Source organism: Carassius auratus, unplaced genomic scaffold, assembly GCF_003368295.1.
Source record: "Carassius auratus strain Wakin unplaced genomic scaffold, ASM336829v1 scaf_tig00216014, whole genome shotgun sequence".
Lineage (NCBI taxonomy): Eukaryota > Metazoa > Chordata > Actinopteri > Cypriniformes > Cyprinidae > Carassius > Carassius auratus.
In genome coordinates this window covers 89,330-112,252 of record NW_020528362.1, presented here as the reverse complement: position 1 = coordinate 112,252, position 22,923 = coordinate 89,330, and the positions used below count along the sequence as shown (strand labels likewise).

The 22,923-nt window shown below is 37.6% G+C and overlaps 1 protein-coding gene and 1 long non-coding RNA gene across 2 annotated transcripts; both read right to left on the bottom strand.

Annotated features, from left to right (window-relative positions):
- Positions 1 to 10,566: 10,566 nt before the first annotated feature.
- Positions 10,567 to 13,642, bottom strand: LOC113096691 (uncharacterized). Its single transcript, XR_003288565.1, has 5 exons — positions 13,506 to 13,642; positions 12,331 to 12,843; positions 12,119 to 12,207; positions 11,645 to 11,734; positions 10,567 to 11,276 (listed from the first exon to the last, which is right to left on the bottom strand). It is a non-coding gene; the product is annotated as an uncharacterized LOC113096691 (long non-coding RNA).
- Positions 13,643 to 20,450: 6,808 nt separating this feature from the next.
- LOC113096641 (permeability factor 2) lies at positions 20,451 to 22,632 on the bottom strand. The gene is made up of 3 exons (XM_026262043.1): positions 22,483 to 22,632; positions 21,559 to 21,694; positions 20,451 to 20,917 (listed from the first exon to the last, which is right to left on the bottom strand). Exons 1-3 carry the CDS (start codon positions 22,535 to 22,537, stop codon positions 20,809 to 20,811), a joined length of 300 nt encoding a protein of 99 aa, XP_026117828.1. The 5' UTR covers positions 22,538 to 22,632; the 3' UTR covers positions 20,451 to 20,808.
- Between the last annotated feature and the right edge of the window lie 291 nt (positions 22,633 to 22,923).

The following is a 22,923-nucleotide window of genomic DNA, read 5'->3' as shown; positions in this document are numbered from 1 at the left end:
GACATAGTTACTTTTGCACTTTACTTCAGTTTCGCTGCACAATGTCAAGTCGGCACTTACAACCTCTCAGATCTGGCATTACAAGTTCTGACGTTTGCTACTTATTTTGCGGTATTCCTGTTGCAAAACGCACTTGTGCACTTGTATATGCAGATGTGAGAGAGCCGAGCAATAATAATCAACATGCATAAAGCATAAAACACAAATTTCTTTCTCGGCAAGTCGTGATGGCTGGCGTTGTTCATTGGACAGGTATTGACCAATAAAATGTTTGCACCAAATCCCCGCCCCTGGCTCTGCTCTCTCATGTCTACATAAATAAGTGCACAAGTGTGAGGCAATAATAATTGGCCTCAAATAAAGTATCAAAACCAAGTACATGGTTTAATTGAACAAGACTGAGCACATTTACATCCACACCAGTAAAATTATAACTCACAAATATCAGCTTATTAAAATAACCAGTTTTCCCCGTTTACTTGCATATCTGACTCAGAGCATTCCATACATTTGTCAGTTGTGATGTTAAATTAAGCTTGCAACATCAACTTGCAACATGTTGGGAAACTTATAGCACATATGTAATCCTCTCATGCAGTTATAAATGCAGCATTGTGACTGAACAACTTCTACTTTCACGGCACAAGATGAGAACAATTTTTGTATCAGTTTCTGAGTCATGAAAAGTTTTATTTTATGATATATTTCCTTCTTTCTTTAATGCAAGATGTTTACTCGGTCTAGATGCACTTAAATCTGCACTAACTATGTGTTCCTGTCATGTATCACACATGAGCACTTGAATAAACTGACAGAAAGTGTGTTATTGCATTTACATGCTGTGCAGAATTGGAGTAAGAGGCAAAAAACTACCTCTTGTGAAAGGTTTATGCTTATGCCGTTTATGATCTTACTCTGATAAAAGAAAAGGGGTTAACACATTTACAAATACATTTTCAGCTTATTAAGCGTAATCAACCATTTCTTAAGATCGTTCATGTAAATGGGCTCACTGTTAAACACCACAGACTATATAAAAACATGGACGTAGTGTCCATGATGTCACCCGTAGATTCCTGACAAGCATTTTTGAAGCTCAAAGTGTGCAGAGCGGGCCGTCGCCATCTTGGCAGTGCGTTACCGCGCAACTCTCCTGGACAACCGAAAATGGGCAGAAAGGTGGGAGCTGGTTGCAGAAGCCACGCCCACCTAGCGCAACCTCACTGTCAGCAGCAGCAATCCACCTGTCAATCAAGTGGGCACGCCTTAATTATGCAGAACTTTTAGGCTTAATATAATTTAAACGGATGAGTTCTAAAAAAAATTCACCCCCCTCAGAGTTATCATGAATGGCAAAATTAGCTATATAGACCAAAATAATTTTTTACACCAGGCTGTAAACATGTTTTTTCCTGCTGTAAATTTGGGCATCTATGGGACGGACTCCCTTTTGCAGCCAGCCTCAAGTGGCCAGTCAGTGAATTGCAGTTTTAGTCACTTCCTTGTTGGCTTCATGAGAGAGAGCGGGAGGTTGCCACTTGTTAAATACACAATATGCCTATATTATAACAAATAACTGCAGAGGGCGCCAACGGCCTGGTGAAGTTTCATGTGATTCAACAAGTTTTAAGGGGACATATGATGCGATTTCAAGTTTTCTTTTTCTTTGGAGCGTTACAAAGTTCAAGTTCAAGTCTGCTTTATTGTCAATTTCCACATGTACAGTACATACAAACAGATAATCGAAATTGCATTACTCTCAGACCCCGGTGCATACAGATAACATTAACATTAAAGCCAAAAAAAATCTAGATCAAATATAAAATGTAGATATAACTACATAATAAGGGAATGTAAAATGTAAATAAAATTTAAAATGAAGTTAAATAAAGCAGCGCAAGGCAAATGACAGATATAGTGCAAATCAATGAAGTGAACAACAGTGCAGATAAAAGATTTTTAGTGCAAAAAAAATCCCTTATTAAAAATATCTTATTAGGTCTGATTAAAGTGACAAGTGACAAATGGCTCAAGAGCAGTTATTTTATTTAACTGACTGATGAGGTAGTGGAATGACGTCAGTTCCACTTCCTGACAGCCTGGTGGATGAAGCTGTCCTTCAGTCTGCTGGTCCTGGCCTGGAGACTCCGCAGTCTCCTCCTTGATGGTAGCAGGCTGAAGAAGCTGTGTGGTGGGTGAGTGGGATCACTTGTGCTTTGCTGGTGAGACTTGTTCCATAAATGTCCTGGAGGGAGGGGAGAGAGACACCAATGATCTTCTCAGCTGCTCTCACTATGCGTTGCAGAGTCTTTCAGCAGGACGCATTGCAGGCGCCATACCACACAGTGATGCAGCTCGACAGAATGATCTTGATGGTGCCTCTGTAGAAGGTGTACATGATGGGGGGTGGGGCTCAGGCTCTCCTCAGTTTGCGGAGGAAGTAGAGACGCTGTTATGGTTTCTTGGCCAGTGCTGCGGTGTTTTCAGTCCAGGAGAGGTCCTCTGTGATGTGCACACCCAGGAACTTGGTGCTGTTCACTCTTTCCACAGTCGCACCATTGATGGTAAGAGGAATGTGCTGAGTGTGTGCTCTCCTGAAGTCAACAACAATCTCGGTTGTCTTCTCCACGTTCAGAGAGAGATTGTTGTCACTGCACCACCTGGCCAGGCGGCTCACCTCACTCCTGTAGTTTGTCTCATCTTTGTTGCTAATGAGACCCACCACAGTCATGTCATCTGCAAACTTAATAAAGAGGTTGGAGTTGTGTGATGGTGTGCAGTCATGGGTCAGCAGAGTGAAGAGGAGGGGGCTCAGCACACATCCTTGGGGGCCCCAGTGTTCAGTGTGATGGTGCTGGATGTGTTGCTGCCGACCTGTACTGCCTGAGGTCTTCCAGTCAGAAAGTCCAACAGCCAGTTCCACAGCGAGGTGTTGAGCCCCAACTGAATCAGTTTGTAAATGAGCTGCTGAGGGATGATTGTGTTGAATGCTGAACTGAAGTCTATGAACAGCATTCTGACATATGAGTCCTTTTTGTCCAGATGTGTGAGTGCTAAGTGGAGGGCAGTGGCGATGGCATCATCGGTCGAGCGGTTGGACCGATATGCAAACTGGAAGGGGTCCAGGGAGGGGGGGAGGGCAGACTTGATGTGGTGCATGACTAGCCGTTCAAAGCACTTCATGAGGATGGGGGTAAGTGCAACAGGACGGTAGTCATTGAAGCAGGATGGAGATGGCTTCTTCGGAACTGGAATGATGGTGGTAGTTTTGAAACGTGTGGGAACAACAGCCCGACTGCACAGTCTTTCAGTACACGCCCAGGGACGTTGTAAGGACCCTGAGCTTTGCGTGCATTGATCCTGCTGAAGGATCTCCTCAGTGATGGTTTTTGTGACCGTTACATCATCAGTACACTTATTGATGTAGGCAGTAACAGTCTCTGAGTACTCCTGGAGGTCAGTGGTGTTATTGCATGTGGCGGCCTGTTTAAACATGTCCCAGTCAGTTGTGTTGAAGCAGTCTTGAAGAACCTCTGATGATCCTTCTGGCCACACTTTAATCTGTTTGTAAACTGGTTTGGTGACTTTAATGAGCGGTCTGTATGCAGGCATTAGCATGACATTGATTTGATCTGAGGCTCTGAGGTGGGGGAGAGAGGGGGGGGTGGGGGGCTTTGAAAGCTCCTTTCTGTGTGGTGTAAACAAAGTCCAAAATGTTATTACCTCGTGGTAATTACTTTGTAGTAATCGAATGTAGTCCAGTTTACTCTCCAACGAGCGTACGTTAGCCAGTACGATGGTGGGGATAGATGGCTTGTGTGGGTTAGCCTTTAGCCTAGCCCGGATACCTCCGCGCTTACCCCTCTTCTGCTTCCTCTCACACCGCTTGTGGCGCCTCCGCTGTGGGCGAGATGCAGTAGTGGGGGTCAGTGATGGTTAAGGCCTCCGTAGCAGACCGAGATCCCGCAGCTGTTCCGCGTGCGCCAAGTTTAACTGTAAAAATGCGGTTCTGCCGAAATCGAGCAGAAACTCGCGACTGTATGCGTGCTTACAGACAGGTAGACATGGCGACAACATACAAAAACACTGCAACTCACAAGACAAAAAACACGAAAACACCACTCTGTCGGGACGGAGAGAAGCCGTTGCGTGTGGACGCACCGCCATCTGATTGTTCATAGATAAGATCCCTGGAATTGCAATGACTAAAATCTCAAATCAAAATTAAGACTCTCTCACAGCCTCCTAAAATGGCTCATTCACACACACCCCTCCACATGTCTATGTTACTATGTGGAAATATTTGCACAATGCTGCCCAAATGTTCCCGCAAAGAAAGAAGGTGTGGTTTCATCTAGTGTGCATGCACAGTCTTATGAGCATGTCAGGAACTTCTAATGGTAGCTGCAGTGACACGCTGATTTACCAATAAGTGCTTGCCTTTTTTTACAAAAGGCGGGGCTTCTTGTGATTGAGCGGCCATATTGAGTGTTGCATTTTTCCCTAGTGACATGTCTTAAATAAAGTTTTTTGAACATTAAAGCATGTCAACATATTCTGTTACACCATTATATGACCCCTTTAAATTCATTTAATTTCAATGTTTTGACACATGCAAAGTCAGAAACGTTTATTTTGAAATAGCGATGTACAATAAATCACATATTTAGAAATATGATGTATTCTCCTGTGTTGGCATATGTTTGAATGATTTACGTTACAAATCAAGTGAGTTTTCCCAGATGAATGTTAACCAACTCAAACTAACCGCATATGCAGAGGAAGAGATTATCCCCTTTCACACATACAGTCTCTATACTGGTAAATTACCGTTAAGGGATCACTTGTCAATGAGCCCTATTAGAAAAATTCCAGGAAATTCGTTCTGGCAATTATATCGCACTCGAGACCCAGGCTTCTTTTCCATTCATCAGGGCTTTATTCAACCCCAACAAAAATGGTACAAAATGTTTTTAAATGGAAACGGTGGAGCGTTGAACACCCTGTTCTGATGATGCAAGAGTTACAACTATGGCAGCCGAGAAGGCCTGATGAAATCATTATAAATACTTTTACTTTTAGTTTAATACTGCAAAATACGCTCTATGTTACAGCCACTGTCCTTGCCATCCAGAATAAAAGACATCCCAATCAAGTGAAGGGATTTGTGGAAACTGTGGTTCCTAATTATATATGACCATATTATTTTTATTGTTCAAATTATGGTTATCATACTGTTGTTGTGCTATGATATTGTAATATTTACCATTATATAATCAAAGGAGTATAGAAAAGCTTATGAATGTGTCACTCCACAATACAATAGCAAAATATATAAATATTTATAGTATTTTTATGTTACGTTAATCAGTGTCTAGCACACCTTCCTAATGAAAAGATATGGACCAGAAGACATTGCAATTACTAAATGATATGTAGAGAGACTTAAAGAAGTTCCAGATCTATAATTGTGCTTTTATTATTTTAGTTATTTTGCTTTTAATGTAAATAAACGTGCAAACAATATATTTTCTCTTGTGAATTTATTTTGATGTTAATTACATTGTGTGAGCTGTCTATTTAATACTGCCTGGTTTATATTCATGTTGCTGCTGATTGGGATGACATTTTTTACACACCCACTAAACCAGAAAAAATATCTCATGACATACACGATTGCACACCGTTTCCAGGAAACGGTGCACGCGGTTTGAGCTTGAACTTGCCCCAGATGACGCATGTCTCGTGTTTATTAGAGCAGAAACTTCTGATTGGCTAGTAATGTTAGTTTGGCTGAGAGTGAAAGCTGCATTCCTCTCAAACATTGGTAGGCAAACTCATGCACTCGAACATGATATCAAAAAGTGTTTTTAAATTTAGGATGACTTTTTATTTCCTGGAGCCAAACGCCGCCTTTCAAAAATCCGGCTTGTGCCCAAGAAGGCAAGTTTAATTATATAGTACATTTCATACACAATGGTATATTAAAGTGTTTTAATATAAGAAAGTAAAATAATCATTAAAAATAACTAAAATAAAATAAGAAATTTAAAACTTGTCAATGTCAATGGGCGTATCGCTTCTCAAACAATGTAGACCAATCACAACAGACCGGGCCATCTGACCAATTAGAGCAGAGTAGGCTCACGGAAAGAAGGGGAAAGCAGAGGTGCCCAACCTTTTTCTTATGAAGGGTCAAAAATCAAACTTGATTGAAAATAAACACTGCATTATACCAAACTGTATTAAATCAAAATTAAAGTTTCCATGGTTCCCATTTGTAATTGGTTCATAATATTTTAAAATAAAAATTATTCTGTAATCTTCTTAACTTCTTAACTAAGTTGTATAGTTCAATTAAACTCACAGTTCAATGAAACAGAAAAACTCCCATTTATAGCACAATACAGTTCAATGGCCAATACGAGTATTCAAGATAAAACCAACCAACTACAAAATCAGAGACCTCAAATGGAGACATGAAGCTGGTCCTTACTTTATAAAAGTTTTCCAAATTGAGATGCAGCTGGCTTACTGACAGAATCAGGATATTATGTAGGTGAGAGTTAGTTCATTTGCCTCTCATTTTACACATGCTCAGGTTTATACGTCATGAAAGTTTGTTCACAGAGGAAGGCACTGCCAAACAGAGACACTTGTGACTGCTTGCACAGGAATCCACACAAAAAAAAATCTTTAGAAACTGGTAGTGATTTTAAGTGGATGAATATCAATATTAACTCTATATTATCACTATTATTATGCTATATATTCATTCATTTTTCAAAGGTGGAGATATTTCAGCAGTATCAGCACTGGGACTTATCTGGAGGTAAATCAATAGCTAAACTTGAGAGGTTGTTGATCTGAATGTGAGAACTAGTCCTATTAACATTCGTATTTGTAAACTGAAATTTACACTCACAGCTCTGATGTGAAAACCTGAATCTTTCAATTTGCACACACTGACAATGATCAAAGCACCCGTGTTTTAAATTAAATTAGAAGTTGTAGATTAATAGTCACAAATGTATAAAATGACATTCACACAAAGAAAATGACATGCACAAATGTTTATGACATATTTACTTTTGCACTTTACTTCAGTTTCGCTGCACAATGTCAAGTCAGCACTTACAACCTCTCAGATCTGGCAGTACGAGTTCTGACTTTTGTGACTCCTTTTGAGGTATTCCTGTTGCAAAACTCACTTGTGCACTTGTACATGCAGATGTGAGAGAGCCGAGCCAGGGGCGGGGATTTGGTGCAAATGACAACATTCTATTGGTTGATGTCTGACCTATGAACAACGGCAGCCATAACAACTAACATGCATCGAGTAGAGGTAACTGCAGCCTGGAGCAATGGGCATGGCAAAAAGGTGGGCGTTCCGGAGGCTGCAGATTCAGGACCACAGATCTGGGCCGCAGTTCTAGGACCCTAGTTTTTTTGTGACAGCGCCACCTACCGTACTGGACGATATAGCGATGGCTGCAGTTTCAGGACCACAGTTCTAGTACCCTGTTGGTTTAATTTGCAGTCATGTTACTTTGTATATAGCATCAATATATTAATCTCAGCAGTATTTGTTTTTAAATTTGAGTTTTGATTCAAAATGCAGCAGAGGTTAATTACTAAATTTGCTTTGAGTCACAATTTTAAATTTAAACATGAATTTACACAAAATATAAATGAAATATAAATTTTGTAAAATTGATGTATATCAATTTTAAAACAATTGTTAAAAATGAAGAACCTTCATATATATATATATATATATATATATATATATATATATATATATATATGAAAAATGAAAGTCCTTGCAGCATGTGGTGCATCTCTTCAGTTCGGGCAGGGATCTCCATTTTTGGATTGTTATATGTATCTTGAAAAAGAGAGAGTCTACTTGTTAGAATATTTTGAGATCATGAAAATATCCCTAGTGCCTTTTTTAATCATCTGTCCTACAATGAGCCTAACCAAATCCATAAAATAACTCTATATTGGCCATGCAGAACATGACAGAAACTAACACATGATATCAATGGACTGTATGTGGACTAGACCTGCAGATTAGGCCAAATTGTAACAAGCTATTAAAATTGCCAAACGCCTCATTCATCATTACAAAACAATGGCAAAACAACAGGCTAACACATACTGCAGCTAGGCAGTCAGTGCAGTTTAATTATGAAAGATATTTTATACATAAATATGGTAAAACGATGACTATTAAGCCAGTATTCACACTAATACATTAAGCTGCAGGTAAATCTTACAAACCGTACATCAACCATGCTCTTGTCATCTGATAAGTTTAATTAATGTGCAGGCTAGATTCACTTATAATACTTCGTCATTAAAACTCAATAAGGGTTTATGAAATCATGGCCACGAATTAACGTCGTAGTAATTCATAAAACTAGCTCACAAATTCTTAATTTGTTGAGATTTAATTATTAATTCATAGGTAGCAGTTCTCACTATGTAAACTTCGCACCGTTTAAATGTTATAAAATAAAACTTAATTAAATATCGGTACTCACCGTCTGATTGCTGTTCATGTCGTCCATCTTTAATTAGTGTTGATCCAGTACAGTAGGTGGCGCTTATGGAGTGAGTTTTGGTTCTTTATTACATGCGAGAAAATAAAAGATCTGAGAGAAAAAAAAAGTTTGAGAGAAAAAGTTATCACACTGATAGCAAAAAAACATTTCATGAGAGAAAAAATAATATTTGAGAGAAAAACTTTTCAAGCCAATAGCAAAAAATAATAATATTTGAGACTAAAAAAAGGTTTGAGAGAAAGTATTTTCTCATAGAACATAAAAAATATACATTTGAAATTTTTTTATTATTTCTGAGAAAAAAAATCTCTCTCAAAATACTTTGAAAAAAAACTCTCAAATATATATTTTTTGCTATCAGTGTGAAAATATTTTCTCTCTAAAAAAAAAAAGTGTTTCTCTCGAAACGCTTTTCTTTGCTCTTGATGCAATTTCTTGCTCTCGTGTCAGGATTTTGCTTTCACTGTGAGAATTGTGTCATGGGCGGGGCCACGTTCCTATTGGCCAGTCGGGTGAGCATCGTCTTGTCTTGGGAGTCGAACTGAATCATTACACCATTGTTCGGTTCACCTGCATAGATGCCGTCTCTGCCTTATGGATAGTTAAGTTGAGCAGTGAGCACGGACACTCCAATGTTTGGGCAAGATGATGACACACAGCTGGCTGAGCAAGTTCAGTATCACTGAAGATTAAACATTAAAAAATAGCACTCATATTCATGAATGAATGTGTATTATATTATTTGCTTGCTAATCGCTAGTAAAGCTAACCAGCCATCATGCTAGGTAAACTTGCAAACTCACCTGGTTTATATGCTATCTGTGTGAAAATATTTTCACACAGATAGCAAAAAATATATATTTGAGAGTTTTTTTCAAAGTATTTTGAGAGAGATTTTTTTTTCTCAGAAATAATTAAACAAATTTCAAATGTATATTTTGTATGTTCTATGAGAAAATACTTTCTCTCAAAACTTTTTTTAGTCTCAAATATTATTATTTTTTGCTATTGGCATGAAAACTTTTTCTCTCGAATATTCTTTTTTCTCTCATGAAATGTTTTTTTGCTATCAGTGTGATAACTTTTTCTCTCAAACTTTTTTTTTTCTCTCAGATCTTTTATTTTCTCACATGTAATAAAGAACCAAAACTCACTCCATAGGCGCTGTCACAAAAAAAACGAGTGTCTTAAAGCTGCTGTCCAAGAGTTGCGGTCCTGAAACTGCAGCCTCCGGTTGTGCAGGAATACCCTTCTCGCCTAAAGGCGAGCCATACTCTTAATCGCTATTGGCCTATAGATTAATAGAAAGTGATAAATTAAACACATAATCCTATAAAACCAATTGAAATTCATCCAATGTAAAAACAAGCTTAATGATGTAAATAATATTATTTTAAATTACTTTCGAAAATACCTTCAAAATGGCTTACTGACGTAATCACCACCGCACTTTTAGGTCTTAGTTATCAATAATCAAAAACAGATTATAATTATTTTTGAGAATACAAACGTCTCTTAACTAGGTTAGTCGCACTTGCTGCTCTTAAGTTAAAGTCATTTAAAGTCAGTTGTATTTGTTAACATGAGTGAACTAACAAGAACAAACAACATACAGGTGTATTTTTATTAACTAACAAAGTTTAATAAATACCGTATCAAATGTATTGCTCATAGTTAATGTTAGTTAATACATCAGTCAACAAAAGAAAACTTTATTGTAAAGTGTTACACTAGAAAACCAGGTTTTGCCTGATAGAGAAAAATTTGTAAAACGTTTAAAAACTAATAAATTTATTTTAAATTTAAAAATTAAATTTTTACATTTATTAGTCAGAAGAGTTTAGTAACCTTTTAAGTGACATTAACCAATTCAGCAAACAGACAGGTTTATCCACTAAAACATTTATTTAGCTTTCAGTTTCAGTCACCAATTCAAGTAAAAAGATATAAGTAGAATAAAATATAAAATAAAAAAGACTGCATGTGTTGTCACTAACAGAAGTGCAAGTGTCTGAGAGTCCACGTCTGCAGCCAGACCCTTCTCCATTATATTATTATACAACTGTACTACTGACTCTTCACTGAGTAACAAAAGTACATATGCTTCCTGTGCATGGTTTCTAAAAGAATGGAATCAGAAAAAAAGTTGACTGGCATTCATCTATACAACAGCTTATACTAATATTTACATTTACATTTATTCATTTAGCAGACGCTTTTATTCAAATCGACTTACAATCGAGGACAGAGTTGAAGCAATCAAATACAACAAAAAGAGCAATTATATATGAGCTATAACAAGTCTCAGTTAGCTTAACAGTGCATGTACCACTCCAACATGTTGGATTAACTTCCAAAGAGTGAATGTCCTTCGAGTGCACTTTGGGCAATGGTACAGTCAAGGCATGAGGATGTAATACAAGAGGCAAATCATTCAGAGTAAAATTACTGACAGTGCTTGTCTCCATCTTCTAATGTTGAGAATGTGCTTCTGAAGGAAAGTCAGTGTCTTTCTCAGGTGTGGTGTATATGCAATGTTGAAAGCAGAATACATCCACAAGGCTGTTATGAAGGCTTCATCAAGACTGGTGCACTGACACACATCTGTTCCATCTTCTGTCACCACACTGAGCCCTCGGACTATGATTGCCATTTTACAGTCAGTATCCATCAGGTGTATGGTAGGAAAGGTGTAGCCGGGTCCCCCTTTCATAAAATAAATAAATTAAAAGAATAACAACAACAACAACAACAACAATAATAATAATAATAATAAAGAGAAAAAAAGAAAACACCTTTCAGATTCATCAGATTCTGTTGCATCCTCTTTGGCTCAGACAGTGTAGCTACATACACTGCAGAACTGCAGAAACAATCAGAAGCTAATGTATAAGCTTCACGATATACGATGCATTTCATGTTCTTGTCTAGACTGATAAATCTTACATTGTTTTCTAAAACTAATGCTTTACATTTTTAACAGATGGGCTAAAAAGATACAGAAGAATATTACCTGAAAAGATTTGAAACCAGATATTTTACAGTTGATGAGTTTTTTTCTTTAATATACTCACTCCAGCAGGTGTATTTTTTGAGTACATCCTCCTCAGACATTCCTTCCGTCCTTTCTCAACATCTCCAGGAGAATGTTCTTGGCGTGCGGTCTTTGATATAAATAATAATAAAAACATTGAACTTCATAAACATTTAGATGATGGTCAGGCAGTGAAGAAGTGGTGTACATACAAAAAGGATTTAAATATCTGTAGTACAGTATCTTCCTTATTAACCTGCACTAAGTGAAAATGTAAAATTGATTAACAGTGAAATAATAAATTATGCATATGGCAGTGTGCTTCTACAATAACCTGCAAGTGGAGCACGTTCTGCTTTACATTTCAGGTTAAGGGATGTGTCTGATGTGCTTAAAACACAAACTTGACTGATTGTCATTTTCCAGCAAATAAAGATTACATCTTGTTACTACAATATCGTGTATGATTATGTTGATAGAGATAAATCAATGGTTAAAAAACAATTTAACTTACACATTCATTTCTTTCTATATTTCTCTGGAAAGGGTTCTTCACTTCACAGTGTGCTGGCAGCTTGAATATACTCTGCATTAGTTGCACACCTGGCAGAAAGGTAGAAACAAACTCTAAATTAGAGTTTTTTTATTTTGTCTAATCGTCTTCAGATTGTGAATTGATCATAGTACAGTTGTAATAGCAGAGGTGGTAATAATTATTATACTTACAGGATGTATTCTGTACTCTATTGTACAAAAAGGACGTAGATATAAACTATCATCTCTGAAGGATTCGCCTTCGATGCGGTCATCGTTTGTCTCACTGTACATATGTTTTTCAACAACAATAAACTAATTACTAAAGCTGCAAGATATAACGCAAAGGAAAAATAATGATCGTATTGTAAGAAACTTATCTTAATATACATATTTGTGGTATATAAAGTATTGATAAACGTATAAACAATGAATAATTAGCTCACGTCTTATCGCCGCCACCTTGTCTAAGGAAATTACGTAAATGTATATTTACTGCTGATTGGCCAGCACAGTAAAACTCTTTTCACCAATGAGAAACCTTTTGACACGCCCCTACCTTTTGACACGCTCATTGCTCCAGGCTGCAGCTGCCCCTGTCTCACATGCATAAAGCATAAACCACAAATTTCTTTCTTGGCAAGTCGTGATGGCTGGCATTGTTCATTGCACCAAATCCCTGCCCCTGGCTCTGCTCTCTCATGTCTACATAAACAAGTGCACAAGTGTGTTTTGCAACAGGAATACTGCAAAAGAAGTAGCAAAAGTCAGAACTTGTACTGCCAGATCTGAGAGTTTGTAAGTGCCGACTTGATGTTGTGCAGCAAAACTGAAGTAAAGTGCAAAAGTAAATATGTTGTAAACATTTGTGTATGTCATTTTCTTTATATGTATGTCATTCTACACATTTGTGTTTTGATCATTGTCAGTGTGTGCAAATTGAAAGATTCAGGTTTTCACATCAGAGATGTGAGTTTAAATTTCAACTTATAAATACGAATGTTACCAGGACAAGTTCTCACATTCAGATCAACAACCTCTCAAGTTTTGCTACTGATTTACCTCCATACTTTGTGTGCTAGACAGGCTGTCAGTCAATGTAGTTAAATTTTTACATTGCACGGAAGAAATCTTATTGTTCAAAAACTTTTAGTAGTGGTAGTGTATTCAGATGTAACTCTCCTTTGTAACCATTAACATTTCATAAGGTCCTGTAATTTAAATAAAAAAAATTCTCAATAACTGTAACAGATTACAGTTAGCCTACATTTATTTTGTAATTAAATTACATAACTCCATTACATGTAACTAGTCACTCCCCAACACTGTGAAGGGGACATGAGAATGTATTGCACAGAAAGACTGACCTGCCAGGTAACACGTCAAAAGCCAGATCACCTTAATGTTGTCTGTTTAGCTTCTTTCTCTGTTTTTGCTCTTTTCTTTTGCTCTTTTTTCACCTCCAGCCTCCTTTCCCAGTTCCTCTGCTTGTGCATGACATTCTTCTGCAGGAGCAGTAAATCAGGAAATTAATTTATCTTGCCATTATGAATCACTGTCTAGGCTTACAGAGCACACCCTTTCCCTTCGGTCACACACAGGATCGAGCTCCACATCGATGTGGAGAAAGTCCAATTAAAGCCACACTTTCTCCACAACAGCAGCTCTCTCATTCCATTTGGTTTAATGTCTCAAGTGAGATGGATGTATATTCCTCACAAAGCACCAAAAATCACCAAAAAAACGTTTGAGATATAAGTTCAAGTTCAAGTCTGCTTTATTGTCAATTCTTCCACATGTACAGTACATACATACAGAGAATCGAAATTGTGTTACTCTCAGACCCCCGGTGCACACAGATAACATTAACATTAAAGCCTAAAAATCTAGATCAAAATATAAAATGTAGATACAACTATACAATAAGGGAATGTAAAAAAAGACATATAATAAAATTAAAAATAAAGTTAAATAAAGCAGCACAAGGCACATGGCAGATAGAGTGCAAATCATAGTTCAGTGGGGCTTGGGACATAAGAGGGGAGTGGGGGCAAGTTCGGGAGTGAGTTCAGCTTCCTGACAGCCTGGTGGATGAAGCTGTCCTTCAGTCTGCTGGTCCTGGCCTGGAGACTCTACAGTCTCCTCCCTGATGGCAGCAGGCTGAAGAAGCTGTGTGATGGGTGAGTGGGATACCTGTGATACAGAGGGCTTTGCGGGTGAGACTTGTTCCATAAATGTCCTGGAGGGAGGGGAGAGAGACACCTATGATCTTCTCAGCTGCTCTCACTATGCGTTGCAGAGTCTTTCGGCAGGACGCGTTGCAGGTGCCATACCACACAATGATGCAGCTCGACAGGATGCTCTCGATGGTGCCTCTGTAGAAGGTGTACATGATGGGGGGCGGGGCTCTGGCTCTCCTCAGTTTGCGGAGGATGTAGAGACGCTGATTTGATTTCTTGGCCAGTGCTGCGGTGTTTTCAGTCCTGGAGAGGACTGCGTAAAGCTTTTCGTGCATTGATCCTCTTGAAGGATCTCCTCGCGTTGTCTGGGGTCAGTGTCATCACCTGATCGCCGGGAGGAGGTGGAGTCTTCTGTGCAGTGGTGCTGTTTTGTTGCTCAAAGCGAGCAAAGAAGGTGTTCAGCTCATCAGCAGAGAGATGTTGTTGTCACAGGTCCGTGGTGGGGGCTTGTATTCCGTAATGGTCTGTATCCCCTGCCACAGGTTCCTAGTGTCTCTGCTGTCGCTGAATTGAAGAGCTATCATCCTGGAGTGCTGTCTTTTAGCCTCTCTGATGCCACGGGACAGGTTGGTCATAGCTGTTCTCAGGCCCACCTCATCTCCAGCTCTGAAGGCAGCGTTCCGTGTCTTCAGGAGTCTGTAGACCTCCCCTGTCATCCACGGCTTCTGGTTGGCCCGGACAGTGATGGTATACATACAGTAAATGTATGTGTGTCACTATGAAATGAGAACCACAGATACTGATAAAGTGGAAGCAAGTTTTGACGTTTGCTAAAGATCATTTCCTTTGACAAACTGAAAGAGGAAGAAAAGAATAACTGAAAACACATTAGATTTATACTGGACAAAAAGAAAATAAAGCCACTGTAAAAATCTTTCATAAAATGACACAAACACCAACTGTGGTGAGTATTTTTAAGGTGTATTTTATTAGTTTTTTTCACCTGTGACATGTCTTTAAATAAATAATATTATTGGATTAATTTACTTTCAATGGCAAAATTTTATATACATAAATGCAATTATGCCGATAATAAATCATTATAATTTTGAGCTAGAAGTTCAGGAATATCTAAAATCTATGTATAATCTGATAAACAAGAAGTTGTTAAGTGTTGATGTAGCCTATGCTATCATTTCCATGTTTTTATTTAATTATTATTATTTTATATGTATTTTAATTATTATATATATATATATATATATATATATATATATATATATATATATATATATATATATATATATATATATATATATTTAATTATATTTCTTTGTTATATATATATATATATATATATATATATATATATATATATATATATATATATTTTTTTTTTTTTTTTTTCTTATTTCTATAATAAATTCCAGCTTATCTACATACATTGTTTAACCAGACACTTTTGTGATCCAAAGTGGTTAACAAAACAGGAGTACAGTATAAGTGATTTATAATCATAATGGGATTATAACATCAATGTGTTTTAGTACAAATATATATTCCAGATGAGGCAGTTGAGTTCAGAGACGTATATATGATAAGTGTCTCTATTAGGAAATCCCATATGCATGTGACAAGGGAAGTTTTCATGTGTTTGACTGTTGATTTCTCTTTCACACAAAATATAAACCATAACTATAAACCAGCATCATACACTGGATGATGCATCACACAAAGAATCATCCCCTCTTTAAAATAATCATATTTTTGTTGCTTTGCAGGCTAAAAAGAACCAAAATTTTGTTTTATACAACTGTATGTTCTCAGTGGAGCATATAACATCCAAGTAAAAGTCAGAACACCCACAGAAAAAAAAGAAGATTCACTGAGTTGGAAAAAACAACTTTTGTTTTAATTCCTGCCTTAAGTCTGTTGGGATTTGTCTCTAACTAGATTTTGCAATATTTGCACTCTTCTTTGCAGAACTGCCGAAGTTCAGTTTAATGTTATGGTGAGTGTTTGTGGACTGTGGTCTTCCAGTCATTCCACAGATTTTCAGTGGGGTTTAAGTCTGGGCTCCGACTGGATCCTGCAGGGACATTCACCTTTTTCTCATTCAACTGCTGTGTGCTCAGTTTTACTGTGTGATTTTGGGTCATTGTCATGTAGGAAGGTAAACCTTCTTCCCATTGACTTCCATTTCCATTTCCATTTAGATTTACATTTATTCATTTAGCAGATGCTTTTATCCAAAGTGACTTACAAATGAGGACAGTGGAAGCAATCAAAAACAACAAGAGCAATGATATATAAGTGCTATAGTTAGCTTAAACACAGTAGCAAGGGCTTTTAAATAATAAAATAAAAAGAAAACAGATAGAATAGAAAAAGGTTAAGAATAGAATTAGAATAGTGAGTGCTAAAGTTAGAGGGACAGATAAAGATGGAAGAGATGTGTTTTGAGACGATTCTTGAAGATGGCTAAGGACTCAGCTGCTCGGATTCAGTTGGGGAGGTCATTCCACCAGGAGGGAACATTTCATTTAAAAGTCTGTAAAAGTGACTTTGTGCTTCTTTGGGATGAACAATCAAGCGACGTTCACTTCCAGAATGCAGGCTTCTGGAGGCACATAAGTCTGAAGTAACAAATTTAGGTAAATGGGTGCAGAGCCAGTGGTGGTAGACTAAAACCCAAGCATGTAATGCGGTTAATTAAACTCTTGTAAAACCTGTAAAATAAAAAAATCTATATATAAAATTAGCTTTAGATGTAGGGCATTCGATTAACCTATGATTGTGTTATTATTTCCAAATAATGTTCAGTGTCTCTACAGGCCAGGCCATCCTGCTCTACTGATGAAACCAAAGCTGATTAATGTCATATTTTCCGGTGCAATATGCATCATAACTGAAATCAATATAAAATGTGAATGCTGTCCCGGAAGACAAGTTTCGATCAATACAGTATTGTTCAAAATAATAGCAGTACAATGTGACTAACCAGAATAATCAAGGTTTTTAGTATATTTTTTATTGCTACGTGGCAAACAAGTTACCAGTAGGTTCAGTAGATTGTCAGAAAACAAACAAGACCCAGCATTCATGATATGCACGCTCTTAAGGCTGTGCAATTGGGCAATTAGTTGAAAGGGGTGTGTTCAAAAAAATAGCAGTGTCTACCTTTGACTGTACAAACTCAAAACTATTTTGTACAAACATTTTTTTTTTTTTTCTGGGATTTAGCAATCCTGTGAATCACTAAACTAATATTTAGTTGTATGACCACAGTTTTTTAAAACTGCTTGACATCTGTGTGGCATGGAGTCAACCAACTTGTGGCACCTCTCAGCTGTTATTCCACTCCATGATCCTTTAACAACATTCCACAATTCATTCACATTTCTTGGTTTTGCTTCAGAAACAGCATTTTTGATATCACCCCACAAGTTCTCAATTGGATTAAGGTCTGGAGATTGGGCTGGCCACTCCATAACATTAATTTTGTTGGTTTGGAACCAAGACTTTGCCCGTTTACTAGTGTGTTTTGGGTCATTGTCTTGTTGAAACAACCATTTCAAGGGCATGTCCTCTTCAGCATAGGGCAACATGACCTCTTCAAGTATTTTAACATATGCAAACTGATCCATGATCCCTGGTATGCGATAAATAGGCCCAACACCATAGTAGGAGAAACATGCCCATATCATGATGCTTGCACCTCCATGCTTCACTGTCTTCATTGTGTACTGTGGCTTAAATTCAGAGTTTGGGGGTCGTCTCACAAACTGCCTGTGGCCCTTGGACCCAAAAAGAACAATTTTACTCTCATCAGTCCACAAAATGTTCCTCCATTTCTCTTTAGGCCAGTTGATGTGTTCTTTGGCAAATTGTAACCTCTTCTGCACATGCCTTTTTTTTAACAGAGGGACTTTGCGGGGGATTCTTGAAAATAGATTAGCTTCACACAGATGTCTTCTAACTGTCACAGTACTTACAGGTAACTCCAGACTGTCTTTGATCATCCTGGAGGTGATCATTGGCTGAGCCTTTGCCATTCTGGTTATTCTTCTATCCATTTTGATGGTTGTCTTCCGTTTTCTTCCACGTCTCTCTGGTTTTGCTCTCCATTTTAAGGCATTGGAGATCATTTTAGCTGAACAGCCTATCATTTTTTGCACCTCTTTATAGGTTTTCCCCTCTCTAATCAACTTTTTAATCAAAGTACGCTGTTCTTCTGAACAATGTCTTGAACGACCCATTTTCCTCAGCTTTCAAATGCATGTTCAACAAGTGTTGGCTTCATCCTTAAATAGGGGCCACCTGATTCACACCTGTTTCTTCACAAAATTGATGACCTCAGTGATTGAATGCCACACTGCTATTTTTTTGAACACACCACTTTCAACTAATTCAACTAATTGCCCAATTGCACAGCCTTAAGAGCGTGCATATCATGAATGCTGGGTCTCATTTGTTTTCTGAGAATCTACTGAACCTACTGGTAACTTGTTTGCCACGTAGCAATAAAAAAATATACAAAAAACCTTGATTATTCTGGTTAGTCACATTGTACTGCTATTATTTTGAACAATACTGTATATTTCATATAAGCAAAGATTAATTTGTGCCTTTAAATCATGCTTTAAATACAACTCATTTACTTACAGCAATTGTAGCAATCATAAAGCGTAATACAATATTGTGCAGTAGCAATTACAACAGACAACACAAGTGATGAGTATAAATATAATGCTTAAGATCATAACTATAAAACATTATGAACTTGAGCATGTAACAGGGGTGAGGGAATCACTCACAGTCACAGTGTTTATCTTGATTCTTGAAGGACTCAGCTGCTTGGATTGGATTGACTTCCCAACTTTCTGGCAGAGGGTAGCTTATTTTCCTCAAGAATTTGACTGTGTATTGCCCTGTCCATGTTTTCTTCTATCGTGACAAGTCCTCCAGCGAAACAGGATATTAGCACCTCCATGCATTACTGGAGGAATGTTGTTACTGGGATGGTGAGCTGTGTAGGATTTCTGATTTCTGAGGCCAGATAATACAATTTTAATCTCATTTCCCTTAGGATATTTAAGGTATGTTTTGGTAAAGCTCAGTCTGACTTGATGTGGCATTTCTTGAGGAGGGGCATTTTTTCTTGCAACCCTCCTATACAAGCCACATTTGTGGAGAATCTGTGATGATATCACATGCACACAATGACTACTCTTTGTGATTAATTCCTGTAACTGCTTCAGAGTTGCTGTAGGCCTCTTGGTGGCCTCTCTGATCAGACTGACTTTTGTGTCCTGATCCAGAGAGGGTCTGTGTTGTACCAAATACCTTCCAATAATCAACTTCACTATTCAATGCATTGATGTCCAGACTTGTGCCTGGGTAACCCCCTAGGATAAAACAGAAACTGTGTCCGTCTTCATTTCAGGATGCAAAGAAACAAAATGCGATTATTTTAAAGGGGGGTGAATATTTTCGGCTCATCCGGCTAGACAAGGTTATCTTGCCAACCATATCTGTCTGTCTTATTGTCTATGGTATAATTAACTGATGAAGACATAAAACAAACAATGTTGACAAAGGCATATCTTGTTTTAATGAATGGGTTTTTGTGAATGGGGAGCTGTGGCAGTTTTTTGCAGGATAAAGTCTGGAAATACTCATTTCTCCTGAATTATCTTTTATCTTCACATTCAAATGCAATCAAACGGTTAGCATTTTGTGACTCACAAATTTCCTGCACAATGTACAGATAAGAAATGAGCCTGTTGTGAGTAATCTTTGGTTTTCATATGGAGGTTCATTCTCAGAGGCATGAGATTTTAATGTGATAAGTAAAATCCCAAGAGAGCAGGTCGATTTCTTTAGAAAACAGACTGTCGTAATTCTCACACATGTTCTCAATAAAAACTTTTTGTATAATGAGTGATGTTCGCGATAGATTGAAGTGGTCGCATAAAGCTCTCATTTAAATGTATGGTTGTTTAACCACTTCTAAACCATCTGGACTGAAACCACAATGTGAAATGCAGAATGCAAGAACAACTCGTGTTGAAAATGATTTCTTGAAAAAATTGTACTTAGCCGTTTAATGTTAAGTGAACAGAACTGATGTTATTGAAGAAATGATTTATTATAAAACATCATCCATACATTCCAGTTTTTTTTCCAGTGAAACGGCAATTACAAGCTATACCAAAAACTTTGATTGTATCAGTGTAAAATGAAAATCAATGTACAAGACGGTAATTGTAGTGTATAGCATACACATCATTTTGGTTCATCTTGAAGTAATTGTCAGGACAAACACGTATCAGTCAAAATGAGAGGCTCAAGATAAAAAGACAATATTTAACAGGAACCAAAAATCTGTCAGTGATGACAAAAGTAGCATACAAGTGTTAAAAACTCGTCAAATGAGTCTTGTGAGTAGTGAGAATTAAAGAAATAGAAGTTACAACATCAGTGTCATCTAAACTTTCTTGATCACACGATCCTTTCTCTCAATGAACTGAATGAGTTTTTTAACCCATGGTGTCCTGGGGTTCAGACAGATCCTCTCTCCACTCGACAAACCAGCACTGAAAAGATACAAAATATAATTTATGTAGAAGATACTGTTGAAAAAAAATTCTCTTTTAAAAAATGTTGTTCTTTTGAACCTTCTATTCATCAAAGAATCCTGTAAAAATATATATGAAGCAGCACAACTGTTTTCACATTAATAATAATCAGAAATGTGTCTTGAGCAGCAAATCAGCACATCAGAATGATTTCTGAAGATCATGTGACACTGAAGACTGGAGGAATGATGCTGAAAATACAGCTTTGATCACAGGAATAGATTACATGTTTACATTCACACAGAAAGCAGTTATTTTAAATTATTATAATCTCGGCAGTGCTTTTAGGGTTTTGCTTCAAAATACAAATGTTTTATTAGAACCTCAGGGTGTGTGTTTACTGTATGTAAATTATGATCAACTGGCGGAATTCATGCTTGCTAAGTTTTGTTGTAAGACATATTATAGCCTTACACTGCAAAACTCATTCTCAGACATTCACATTTACAACATCTGGTCTCATAAACGGGATACCAGAATGTTATTTCGAGGAGGCCTCAAAGCAAATTCAGTGTACAGTGCCCAGAATTCCTGGTTGCTAAAAGTACAATCAAAATACTTAAGAAAGACACGTGACTGGTTTGAGGAAACAGCCTTACATAACCTCAGTAGTCTTGCAGTGCGGGCCTCTGGGCAGGATCTCCACGCGTCGCAGGTTCTGTTGCGGGATGATACGTGACTCCAGTTTGAGACACACGCATCGGCTGTTGTAACCCGCACCCAGAGGCTGCACGGCTGAGGGAGGAACGACACGACCGTTAGCAGGCAGTGAAAGTGTGTTACACAACTGTAAACTAACATGTGATTTAATCACTTGTGCAACAGGGGTTTGTGAACGGACATGTGATCTAATCACTTGTGCAAAAAGGGGTTTGTAAAATAGTAGCGTGCATCGGTTTTGAGGAAATGTGTTCTATGTAAGGTCATCACGGTTCTGTGGAAGATGCTGAAATCTAGATGGTGTACACAGGCACTCAGATGAGAATCACCGGCCACATTTAGAATACAACTGCCATGTAAATAAACTTAAAAAGACTAATTTCAGTTTCAATTTTGACCGTGCATATCAAATGCTTCATTCACACCATGTCACTGTGGTTTCGAGTTACTTGTAGCTGTTCACACCTCTGCGCTATCAATCCCTAGCTCCTATTGAATCTGAGGTGGTCAGGTGGTACAAGCTTTAGCTCTCAGAAAACTCACAGTTCACAAGTTGTAATTACGAGTTCTGCCAGGACATGAATGCTTTTCAGTTGGTATCTCGTAATCACTGTAATAACGACATGGCATGAACACCTAAACTTCCAAAGTCACATGATTTCAGTGAACAAGGCTTCTTTATGGTGTAATTTTCAAAATGTTTCTAGATGGTGATGTATTTACTATATATGGCTGCTTTAAAAATATATGCACTGTTTAAAATATTTTTTAATATATTTCACCCTGGTAAACCATCAACAAACCAGCTAATTACTAGAAATTTAAGCTAAATATAACGCACATATAGTGAAGATGAAGCTTACCATCAGACAGAATGATGCTGACGCCAATAATGGTTAACATCAGGAAAGCGTTCATGATTTTTGAAGTTTCTGCAGTGGATTTCTGTGTACAAACTCTGAAGATCAGATGCTGTTAGTTGAGCTGCTGCATAACCTTATATATTATGATTTCAAAGGGCTCGTGACCTCTGAAGTAGTGATTTTATTTCACTTCCCTTATTGTTCTGTGTGTGTTTGTGTCTCTTCTTGTGCGTGTGAAGGCTTGTGTGTAAATATGTGGTTTGGATCTGTTCACATGTTCATCAGCAGTGTGTCATATGGATGCATCTCATGTTCGGCCGGTTCCCACGTTTAAAATCCCCTTACAGACTGTTTTAACCAAAAAATGATACCTCAAGTGCATGATTTTCATTTGACTGGTTACCACAGTTGGAAGATTTCTTTAATAGCAAAAATTTCAAA